The sequence below is a fragment of the Chaetodon auriga genome, chromosome 13, assembly GCF_051107435.1.
Source record: "Chaetodon auriga isolate fChaAug3 chromosome 13, fChaAug3.hap1, whole genome shotgun sequence".
Classification (NCBI taxonomy): domain Eukaryota; kingdom Metazoa; phylum Chordata; class Actinopteri; order Chaetodontiformes; family Chaetodontidae; genus Chaetodon; species Chaetodon auriga.
This window is the reverse complement of record NC_135086.1, coordinates 15,146,289-15,159,045: the sequence shown is the minus strand read 5'-3', so window position 1 is coordinate 15,159,045 and position 12,757 is coordinate 15,146,289. Positions and strand designations below refer to the sequence as shown.

Below are 12,757 nucleotides of genomic sequence, written 5' to 3'. Positions count from 1 at the left end.
ACTCCAAGCCATGATGTAACCGCTGCTGAGGCACGATCAAGAGTACGGCGTCCATTCATGTCTTAATCATGCCAGCAATTACACTCGCAGGAATATAATTCTCAAAACTCACGCACATACTGTCATAATGATTGCTCTAATTACAGGGGGTTGGGGGAAAACACTGCAAATACTGCTCGCAGCACAGGGATTTACCGTAAACTAGGGGTGGCTGATGGACCGGTGCGCTATCTGACTTGTTGCGACAGTGTGAGGATGACTCTCAATGAATCTAATTTCATTCTGACATCTACATTTTTCACATTGTTTGTTCTAACCACCAGCCAGGCCCTCTGCCAGGCTCGCTCACAGTATAGTGCAGAACTGTGCGCTGCTTTTGATCATAACAAGTTGGGTTGCATCACATGTGGTGTTATTTCTTCCAAGGAATGGAGAAAATGAGAGAGCGAGAGAGGAAGATATGAAAATGAAAGACACAGAATAGCCTGATAAGGCACTTATTACATACATGCACGGCTTATTTTATCTTATTTTATCACCGCAAATAGACTGTGGTTGGTGTGTAACAGCACCGGGCTCTATTGATGTAAGAAAAAAAGAAGACGAAGCTTCGCTACACATCAAAAGCCCAGTGGGGGTCCAGTGTTTCAGACGTCCTTAAGTTTTTCTCTATCATGGACATACACATGGGCTGGGGACCCCAACCTGAGGATACACACACATCTGAGAGTGATCTCAGTGGGGGGAAACGCTCCATTTCTCCCCGCTTGTGTTTGCTAATGGCTTCCAGCATCATGGCTCATCATGGCAGAGCCTACACACTCTCACACACACACACACACACACACACACACACACACACACTGGTGCACACATAGAAACAATTACGCTCTCAAACCATGAGCAGCTAATTAGACCTTTAACACTGAGGACTAGGACAGGAATTCCATCCAGACTTTCACCAAAAAGCTCGGTGTAATTCAGTGTAAATGCAGTGCTGACGGCGACCCATCATGCTCAGTGTTTGGACTAAATCAACGGGCCCGCTGCTTGATTTGAAGGTCTCACGGCGCGGTGAATGGTTTGCATTGACTGGGTCACTGTATTGAAATTTTCAAGGTTACGCCTGCTTTCATCTTTCCCCCGATTAACGCGCTGCTCACCTTTTGAGCGTGACATCCACCATGAAGTCCCTCAGGATTTTTTCAAAATCAAATATAAACGCTAACATGCTCTTGTGTGTGTGCACAAGCTCAGACTCAAAATCACATGCTCTCGCCTCACTCAGCTAAATCCCGTACACAGAGTAAAACACGCTTGCGCATGCTACAGTGTGATTCAAAGCACACACAGCTACAGTCTATCACTGCTGCGGTTCAAAGCTTGATTTCAACTCATCTTCCACTGGTCTCACTTCAACATCTCCCCAATGTTATGGCCCCAGGCTGCCAGCAATTGTGTGCTGATGGTGTATATAATGTAGTTCCAGCTCCCATCTCCAAGTTCAGAGGCTCTTGGTTGTCTCACTAAACGACTCAGCACCCTCAGAACATCAGGCCGCCTTGGGCAGCGTTATTAAACTATTTTACTGGAGCAAAGATTCTTGGGTACATCTGTGTCTGCGAAACCCTCGAGCTAATCCAGCAAATTCAAGGCTGGAGATTTATTCCAATTTACAACAGAAACAGCATGAGGGATGTGTGGGTGAAGTACAATACACAGAGATGGAATAAAGATTTATGATTCTCAGCCAGTTGTCAAAAATTGTCCAAGATAATCTGCAATTTGCGTCATTGAGATTTAAAATTAATGTTTCACAGAGAGGGATTAATTGGTTCAACACTATTTATGAAAATTATGCAAACTGTAACAGTTGATCACATTAAAACATGATGTTTGCTTTGGATCATTACCAGATATGAAACGTCATTTACTGAACAGGATAAATAGAGAGGGAGGGAGGATCCATGATTCAGCTGACGAACCGTGTTAATTTGCTCTCTTGTAAACAGCACTGAGAAATAATTAAATAAGGAGGACGAGAAGCTGAGCGCACGGACAATTAGGCAACTTTATCAGTGCGCACAGTCCAACTCTTAGACACTTTGAACATCCTCATCTGTCAGCCTCCCTTCTTCCTCTCATTAATATGATGTTTCTAATGTGTGTTTGACATCGTAGTTTTGCAGCGCACTTCCATTTACCTGCCACAGACTTTTTTGGCCACTTAAACAAGTTCTAAACACCACATCAGCACTGTTCAAGTAATACAGTAATACATGATATGGCGAACTTGTTAGCAAACAGTTGCTTATTTAAGCATCCATCTTATCATTGAATTGGTGTTTCTGTCCACCTGGTGACCATCAGTATAATATTGACTCTCCTTTAGCTCTGTCTTTGGTCTGCTACGTGCTAACCTGTGTTCAACAGCCTGTCATTAACTGTGTCTAGCTGCAGTTTGGTGCTGAGCGGGTAGCGTACAGTAAATGTTTAGAGCTCTTTTGCTGCCTGCTGCGGCTGATAAGGATGCTATGAGAGCAGTGAGAGGGAACCAGCAGCTAAACAATGAGCAGAAACTCGCTGCACAGCCGAGGGCAGCTGCAGATTCAGGTGACAATTCTCCTCAGGGTCATCTCTACAAGCGACCCCTTTCAGATTGTCACACTGTTTTCAGATTTTCATTTGATATGTTGTTATGATAGGAATATAGATTGTAGCTGCTTTGAGGTAGTTCCTCTATCTCTCTTGATTACTTGATTCAATCTCTTAAACTCCACGAACCTGCCGGTGGCTCAGCCATTAAGAACTGTGGCTCCTGTGCAGCCAAATTTTCTTCAGACACTGAACTTCATTTAAAATTCTAGTTAAGATCCCAAAGTTTTCAAAGATTGCAAATAAATCAGGCTGAATTTTAGGGATAGTCCTCGAGGTCTGAACATTTCATTCAGTTCAGACATCATACACCTTCAATAAGGACTTGGAGAAAGTTGATATAGAATATATGGGGTAACATCTCTCTCTGATTTTATGAAAACAAGGGCTTTAAGATTATATAAAATGTATACTGATGATGATACATTGAGACATCACGAACTTCACTATTATTGTTTATGAGATTAACAGCATATATATTAATGTAGTGTTTCTTATTCTAAATTAAATGCAACACAGTAACATAGGAAAGATTTATGAAATCAAAGCCTGTTTTTGGTACCATTTAGTGTTTTCAGGAATAGTTACTCAGTGCATTTACATTCTGAAATCACCTCTCTGTGTAGTAGTTTTCGCTGCCTGTGGCGGAGTCTGCCATTCCCCCACTCAATTCAAATTGCCTTCACGAGGGACTCCCATGAAACGATGCATGTATGTAATCCACCATTCATTTTATCTCATTGATAACAGCCTCTCTGTTTGCTGTTAAGTGTCCTACCGGTGCCGATTCACATTAAAAGCCTTCAACTGGCGAAACATGGGAGTCTTTTACTGTGAAGCTATCACAGGAAATCCAAAGTATTTGTCCCCAAAGTAAGAGCCGACAGCTTATGTTCATCAGCCGCATCTGCAGAACAACAATCAGATTTAACTGCTGTAGGGAGCCAAAGTCCAGTGGATGAAGAGCTGCAGGCTGCAAATCTCAAATTCTTCAGCGAGGTAACCAACTCCTCCTTCCCTGTAGTTACATGGAAAACTACTTACATGAGCTTGTTTGGCTGCACTTCAAACATATGCTCTTCTGATGTATTTCTGTGTTTGCATTAGTAATCATTAAACCGTGCAGGTACCACCAGTGACCATGGGTGTCGCTAAATCAACCAGGACTAAAATCTTCAGGATTAAAACTTTCAAAAACAATTGCTGCTGCAAATCATGTAGGGCAAGTTAGGCCTTCAGCATTACCTTTGTAGAGGTTCTTAGGCAGCTGGCAGGTGTGGCCACAGCCGTTGGAGCAGCACTTTTTCACAGCTGAACACTCTCCATCCTCCTCACAGCTCTCCACGCAGGCTGCTGCAAAGCCGCTGGCCTTCTCTGGGGCAGGACAGTCGCCTTGCTTCACTCCCTCCACTGACTTCAGGAACTCGCAGCTCGTAAGACACTCGTAGTGCTTCTTGGGAAAGAGGGGCTAAGGGAGTAGGAGGAGGATGAAAAGGAGAAGGAGGAGGAGGAGGAGAGGAAAAATATATGTCAGATTACTTTATAGGACCAACCTGCCTGGCTGCAAACAGGCAGCTCAGTGAGCTAACAGGGAGCTGTCCTGTTTACATTTCAGCTCATGACTCACTGGAGCGGCGAGGACATTAAACAGCTTTGATTCAGCCTCACAGAGAGTGTCATTACAGTGCAGAGAGCCTTACTTCACACTCCTCTCAAACTTTCCTCTCATTGAATTTTCCCACAAAGTATGCAAAGCTCAAACACTTGTGTCTAAGGCGACCACGGTATTTGTGGTAGTGACATACCTCGCATAAATCCTGGCACTGGTTTTCCTTCAGGTCCCAGGATTCCTTGCAGGGCTCCAGGCACTGTGAAAAGGAGAAGGGTGTCAGTTCTTCAAAGAGCCAGCCACATCAAAGAGCCACTGCTGTGGAGATGGTGCTTTCTGTGCTCGGGCCCTGGCTGTCTGACAGGCACTTCACTCAGCCGCTATCCGCGCACCTTCACAACAAGCAGTCACGCCTCTTTTCGCTACAGACGCCCGGCATACCTTCAAAGGACATAAACAATCTTCTACAAAAGCAAACACGGGGCAAAGGGCTTGTCAGTTATGAGGCACCCCTTGTGCTGTGTCTAGAAATCTCCTGATGCTTGGGTGTACCCTGGCAGATTCCTTCTTCATGCCTCAACACTACCAGCCTCCCATACTGTCTATTCTCTCATGCTGTTGCTTCTCCCGCTCATGTCTGGGCCTGATACACTCTGGCACTGGCACCAAACTCCCCTCTCTTTACCAAGCTGAAACAGAGAGCACTTAATAAATGATACGCTTGGTTTAATGTTCTTGGGATTCCCTTTTTTAACACGTGGAACAAATTTACTGAATGCTTGGCACAGGCATAGGCAAGTCATTTCGCCAAACATAATGGGATGATAAAATTTAAAATGAAAGTTTACCAATCGAGTAAAAATCCTCCTGCTTTAAACACTACACCCCAAATGAATCAAATTCAATAAAATGTAATGCAACACAAAAGCTCGTGCATGTCGAATAGAATCAGGCAGATGCTGCCGCACGAGGGGGACTGTTCGGATAGAGGCGAGGGTCTTCCACGCTCCTGTTGCTGGCCACTCAGAGCTGGTGTGAAAGAGAAGAGCAAGCTCAGTCAAACCACTGCCAGGCTGCTTCTGTGCTGCACTGGGAGCTGCCCAAACCACACCAACCAGAGACCTGCCAAAGTCACTCATTCAGCTCCATTTAATTTAAACTCCTGCACCGGCTACAGTACTAAGGCAAGGCAAAGCAGTAAATTTTCAACAAATTTGCCTACATTCCTCATCTGGGACAGTCCAATATGTTCAGTGAGTGGGAGAGGGAGGTACGATAGAAGAGATATGGAGGTCTGCCATCAGTGGAGGTCCACTTTCGGCCAGAGTAAGAGGCTCCTGAAAGAAGATCATCAGTACAATATGCAGTGTTACGTAAGGTACACTACAGAGGAGTGGTTAAATGAGGGCGCCTACTGTAGAGAGTGTATTTAACACAGAGTTGATGTAAGAAATTTCACATCTCAGTCACAGGGCCGGGATTGTATTTATGACTTTAATTCGCTCATTAGCCAACTCTGTCATTATTATGCCATTGCCAGTGAAAAGTTTATTTGCTTTTTATGGAGTGTGGTGTACGGGCGCATGATGAAACGTAAACCTTGCTTCTGGAGGAACACGCTGCAATCAGGACCATGCACCCGCCTGCCAGCACTCAATTACACTCAGCCTCGGCGCTCTGCCTTGCCCAGCCTCGTCTCAAGCAACCGACAAGTCCTGTGTGGACAGTGTGTTGAGTGTTCAACAGCCGGCTCCAGAGGGCGGGAGGGAAGGTATTTTCTTAATTACTTCATAGCAATATAGATATCTCTCTTGTGATGATATAAAATACAACATGCCAAAGGGAAAATTGGACACCTTGGCAGGAAAGCGCGTAGTTATGACAGCTGAGAGCTCCAAAAGAAACTAATGTGGTTTCTCCAGAGCTGATCAGGTGAAACCACTGCAACACCTCAGAGATTTAAGATGACATATGAGCTCAATTGCACTGTCCAACTTCTGCCTCACCGTCCAGAGAGTCTGTGCAGTTTTATCATCATCTGCTATTAATAATATGGTGACCTTACATCATTAATTCTGTTCTCAATTGTGTCCTCTGAGAGGAGAGCCTGCGGCGAAGACGGGCAGTAGCAGCTACCTCAGCATCTCCGCCTCGCACAAGCACCGCGCTGGAACAATGAGGTGTTGAGGCAATAACTGTGTGCTGCACCAGTGTCTAAAGGACATTCTGCCAGTAGACGCACATGTTAAAGCCCCCAAATCCCTTCTACAAATCACTGAACATACACACATAAGCCGAGGGATCAAGCTCATTTTACTCATTGAAAGATCTTGTGTGCACGGACTGAATGCATTCCATGGGCTTTTCTTGAGGATGAATCTTTTTCTGGTTCAGCACAATCGCGACTATACAAGTGAAAATAGACTCATCGCTACCTCGAGATGCTCGGGCTTGCATGCCAAGCAGCATGAATTAACACAGCACACTGCGTACCAAGGATATTGCAACACAGATCAGAATGCTGGCTGTGTGTTTAGTGTTGTCTCACCCTCCAAGTCGCAGTTTTTTCTGTTTTGCTCTTCAGGGCAAAAGTTCTCAGCTAACAAAAACTGCTGAATTCTTGTAAGGAAGTTGTATTGAAAGAAATGTTTTAATCAGGACGTTTTTTTTGCTGAACGAGCGGATTTCTTGTAAACGGTGCTCTTAAAAAAAGATAAGCGTTTGTGTGGAGGCAGTGAGAGCTCCCTGCAGGTGTGCTGAAAACTGACAATCTGTCAGCGTTGCTCCCCAGCCACACCCACAACCTGACATTTAAGTAGGGAAGAGGAGGACCGACGACAGATGTCTTGCCAAAGCAAATAGGACGGCTGTATATAATTACAAAGGTGCTCTCATCAATCAAGCGCCTGATTCCTATTTACACAGTTTGGTGCTCAATCTAAACCATAGTACTGATGCCGCCAAAAGAATGCCTGGGAGAGTGCCATAACATGTTTTCTATAAGCTCTTGTGCAACTTTTTTTTTTTTTTCGTATGGGGGTGTGGGGTGCCAGCTCCACCCGATCACATGCAGATACACACCCTCATCTTCTTGAAACATTTAGTTCTGCTTTCCCATGTTGAAATGTTAAAAAAAATGTTGTATTGGCCTTTGCCCATAAGCATTGTAACACTAATTGCTAATTATAACAAACCAAAAAAATGCTAACTCTCTTCCAAACCATGTTTGAGACTTCCCATATGCATGAATGGCACATAAAACTGACACTATCCTCCTAATGGGATCACATCAGGAGATATCTGTGGTCTCACAGTTAGTATTAGTGGGTCCCCTTTGAGGCTTGGAGGCCTCAAACATTTGCACATCTTGTACTGTCGATAGCTACGCTAGTGTTTGACTTCTGAGATCTAATCTGGGAAAACACACCATGGAACTGGAGCAGAGAACATAATTGAGCTGGACATAGTGTATCTGCTGGGTTTGAGTGCCAATGTCTGGGTCTCCCTCAAGCAAATCTCTCCAGCTGGCAACACAGCTACCATCTGTTTGAATAGCGCAAGGAATGCATGTAATTATCCTATGTGATGTTAACATATTTCTGGACAAATTTCACCGAAAAAGACACAAATGGTTTTACTCTGAGAGGTAAACAAGAGCATGGGGTTGTTTCTATGGACTTGAGCTCTTAGTCTTAACAAAAGCATGTGATTTCCCCTTTGTCCTCTTATCTTCCTGCCCAACAGTGACACATTCTGCATGGTTAAGTAGGAACATCCATAGCGGTCTTTCACTCCCCATTTCACGCTGTAATAAAACGCAGCAGTTGTTACTCTGGGGGACCCTGAAAGGCATTCTGTGGGGCCGATGAGAGAGTCAGGCTGAATGGCAGCCAATGCCACAGCCCATCTTCACTTTGTCAGGGCTGGGACGAGGCGGAGAGGAGGTGGAGGGAGTGAAGAGGGGGAACCCGGGGGAGGAGAGGGAAGGGAAGGGAGAGAGACGGGGGGTCGGTTGCTGAGCACAGAACTGCCTTTCTCCATCGTAGGAGCATGGTTATCTCCACCCATTGTGAAAAAGGCTTGCCGGAGTGAGTGACTGGAATAACATAAATGATTAAAAAAGTGCAGATATAAAATGTCGCTGAAGTGTTTTGTTTTAGTTAATGAAGCATGAACTGCTACCAGTCGAGACTGCCCCGGGCTCAACAATACACAGTGTATACAAAATAAAAGACAGGCTATAATTCATGCTGATGCAGATGACACACGTTTGTGCAGACGTGGGGAAATGAGTGAGACAGCTACGACTGATCCTCTTATTTTGTAAATGAAACTGAGCAGACGCAAACCTGTGCTTTCCCTGCATCTACACAGTCACCTCCTGTTATCCCAAAAGCTTGGAGATGACATCTGGGAGGCGAACGCATCGATCCTGGCGCTGGCGGTCAGTGGAGAGCTCGAGTGGGGCCAACAGATATTTACAAGGTGCCTTTGCTGCCCCTTGGGATGGAGCAGCTGCTTTCTGTTTCTCTGGGAGACTCGCATATGGGGGAATCTCTGCTGTTGATCATACACATCGTAAATCTCACCTCCAATCTCATTGAGTTATAGCTATTTTCTGCTGCCCTGGCGCTTTTCACACTCCCGCTGACCTGACTCAATTATTCCAGCGGCTCGCAGCTCTCTGCTCATATCTATCGACCCATCCAGGAGCAAGGCTCCGGGCTCTGCTCTCTGCTGTACTGAAACAGGCACTTGCTCCACGTATTCACTCACTTCTCACTCTATTTCACTTTCATTTGGCTGTCGTCTCCCGTCGACTTCCCCAGGTTTTTTATCTGCCTTTCATTCTCGCTCACTCAAACCATGTCCGCTCTAATCCAGATATATTTTAAAACTCATCTCTTTCTCTCTGTTTCGGCCTTCCATCTGCACTAAGCCAGCATGATCACACTCAGAGAGTGGATGTTTTCCAAAACTCTCTCCAAAGTAGATAGATTTCAAAACATCAGGCTCACGTTGCAGCTCAGACAAAGAATGGGCTTTTTATCGTGTGATATATCTTTCGCAAACACGGCCAATGCACTTTCACTTGCCAGCAATGTTATGAGGCCATGTTTCTGTATCCTCAAACTCTTCTTTTTTGTGTGTATGTGTGTTTTCCAAGCCTGTGGCCAAGCACACAATACAGGTGATGTCACTGACACATGTTTTGTGTCTGATGAATGACAACTGCGCAAGTGGAAAAAAAAGTCATTTAATGAAATATGCCAATCACAGACTGTAGAAAAAAATGGGTTCTCAAGAGACATTTTGCAGCCTGGATTTGAGTTGACCGTTTTTTGCAATCTTGGCAGTTGCTGGACGCAGGAAGTCGAGATTTGGTCAAAGTGGAGGAAGGGCTGAGCTGAGGTGGGACATGGAAGCAGCAGTGCAGCCATGTCTGGCTGTGTGCAAGCAAGCAGTCACACCCCACATACCTTTGGCATTTCATCAAAGACAAGGATTTTTTTTCAATGGAGGTGCTCATCTTTGGTACTAATGATGGCTAGAAGAGTTTCATTCCCTTTTGAAGCACTCCAACAAGCCAGTTACCCAACACTGTCTATGCAGAAAGCACTGCATTGCCCTTATACATGTTACTATTACAGACAGCTCTGAATAGCACACACCAGCTTATACAGTACTCTAAAGCCCATTTCTTTCGAAATTAATGGTGATTTCAAACAATGAAATGCTGCTGCACCACCACCACAAATATAAAACAAGAAGAAAAAGTAGAGATTTCACAGTTTTTCCAGTTCTTTCGGCATTCAGCGTGAATGGGTACGATTTAGAGAGCAATCTAAAACACTAAGATGAATGAAAAACTTAAGATGTAAACAATATTTTCAGATTTATCTGCAACACAGCCTGCCCGTCACTCGTTCCCTTTCTCACCCTCAGTGCTCAGTGGAAAGCCACACAGAGGGCCATTACTCTTGATGATTTCCCTCTTTCCTCCCCATTCTCATTCATGGCGCAGGCCTCGCTTCAGGCTGCCGTACAGGATCCAAAGTCAGCTTGATTTCCATTCAAAATTTATGTCTATTTTTGTAAACACAAAACGAGTAGCACGCCTAAAATCTTTGTAGTTGCCTTCCAGATGATGCCCACAGAGACGATGACTACAGGTTAACCGGGCTGAAGCATATTTCATCAAGTGCTGGAGCTGTGATCTGAATGAGTGTAAAATCATATGTTAGCGAGGCTTTCCAATATGTCTCTGACGTGCCATTAAGTTTCACAGGACTGTAAAAAATCTAGCGAGTAAATCAGGAAGAAGATATCCCCATCCTGAGCAGTTATAAAGTCTAGACACACTATTTCCTCGGCCTTACGTATAGAGTGTTCAGTCCATGAGATGTTGTGTATTTAATTTCTGCACTGCTGTAAATCAGCACAGGTGTGCCTTGAGCAGACAGTGGGGTGGATCAGGTAGATCAAAAAGATCAACGGCATGCTGACCTGGGGTGCACGTCTGCAACTCTACACGCAGTGCTCTCACATGGCGTGCTCATTAATATGAAATGAGGCTTTCCAACGAGCGGAGGGCAACATTTACCAGAGAGGAAAAATGGAAAAAGGGGAATTTAGGAATCGTACAAGAGCTGTTGGAATTATTCCCAGTTGATGTTGATGTTTTCATTTGCAGCTTAAACTAACAGAAAGAGCAGTGTGAGTCAATGTAAGTGCATCTTAGATATTTGTACAGAGTCTTGCTCTGACATATATATATATATATGTTTATACCGCAGCAGTTGCTGTGGGATTTTAAATTCTGTAATTACAGAGCGCCTCTGCACACTAACAGCAAATGGCTCGCAGTGTCAGAGGAGGATTGCTGTATTCAGGGCCAGAGAAGACAACAATTACATCTTGTTGGTGCTCCTGCACTTCATTTGCTCTCACTGCTGAAGTCCTGCCGGTACATAATGCCTCTGCCTGCACAGGTAATCGACATTATGTGTGCGGAGCAAATTGGTGGCTGTCTGCTCCTCCGTCTCCCTACAGGCGCAGGTATCCAAACTGTATGGAAATTCAGCATTAGGTGCAGTAGATGCCTATCATCCCTGTATCTGTTCATCACCTCTGTCATAGCCAGTCTGAGGAAGGACAAGCTGTCCTGCCAATACCCTGCAGCACCTGAGACATGCAAAGTATGTTTTGACCATATCTGCTAGAAAATATTGGTTGAAAACAGAATGAGATACAAGGCTGCCAGCGACTTGCACCATTTGTACTATCATAGCAACCGATAAACACTTCACTGCAAGTAATACAAGATACAGTTATCATAACAATGCTAATTAATGCAGACTCATGTTGATGCAGACGTCTTCCAATTACTCGTAGACGAGTAATGACGCACTTTCCAAATCTCCAAGTGTTTTACGGCTCTGAGAGGGACGTACACTGTGAGCGCTGCCAGTGTCATAACTCCTTCATATTTACAACCAACTAAAACACTGTAGTATTCCAGCTCTGGTGGGGTGAACTGAAATGTATACGGCCCGACGCTTTCTATTTCGTTTCTCAAACCGCCGGCCTCGTAGACGGTGAGTAACCTAGCAGGTGGTGTCACAGACATTCTTTGAGCATCACTTTAATTATTAATTTAAATGCAGTTGAGGGTGCAGACAACAAAGAGCTGAAAAGAAATAGCTTGGCAGAAAGTGAGAAGAAAAAGAGGAGGAGCAGGAGGGGCAGTGCATGAATTATACATTTACCCCACAATCAGAGGTGCCTGCCTTATTTATGAGCATAAAGCCCACACAGCTTAGCCAGAAGTGTGCTTTTGTCTGCTGTGGAATGCAATAGCAGTTCGCTTAATACTTAATGACTCTGAAGTTTCACCCACACACTCCGGTGACCCCCTCCTCTGCGAGGGCTCCTTCTCTTACAGGTCCTCTGCCATCTCATGTTGTTATGTTCTGCGGCGACAAGAGTCAGAAATACAGTTGCTGTAACTAGAGCCTCAGTTATCACCTACCTCTGGGCTCAGTTTACATTTCATGACAATTAGACTCAACAGGATGCATCCATCACGCGGGGTCAGATTGGCGATAAAGAGGCCAGTCGTGATGTGGCATGGGAAAACCAAAGCCCTCTCCACCGCCACAACTGCCCGACACATGATTTACTGTATTGACTCCCACACCATGACGCTGAATAATGTTATGACGACAGTCGCATGGGAGCGGAGTTGAAAACGGGATCGCACGATAAAACACTTCCTCAACGCCGAAGCCCTTTACTCAAATTGTCCATGGACTTGATTTACAGCGACGATAAAGAGGTCGCATTTTCCACGCAGAAGATGAAAAATGCATTTCTGTCATGGCGCCGTCAGTCACTGCAGATCGAGGAGATTATAAACAAGATAAAGGAGGTCGGGCCCGGCCGGCTTGTCCCTACAGTGACCACTCAAGCCGTCTCAATCCCTCCTCATCT

The 12,757-nt window shown here is 44.9% G+C and overlaps 1 protein-coding gene across 1 annotated transcript in view; it reads right to left on the bottom strand.

Moving 5' to 3' along the window:
- Window positions 1-12,757, bottom strand: part of anos1 (anosmin 1) — a 39,989-nt gene that overhangs the window by 15,677 nt on the left and 11,555 nt on the right. Inside the window, exons 3-4 of the mRNA XM_076747355.1 lie at window positions 4,461-4,523; window positions 3,901-4,123 (exon numbers count right to left, since the gene is read on the bottom strand). Of these exons, the coding sequence (XP_076603470.1) occupies window positions 3,901-4,123; window positions 4,461-4,523 (286 nt within the window). The remainder of the gene's footprint in view (window positions 1-3,900; window positions 4,124-4,460; window positions 4,524-12,757) is intronic.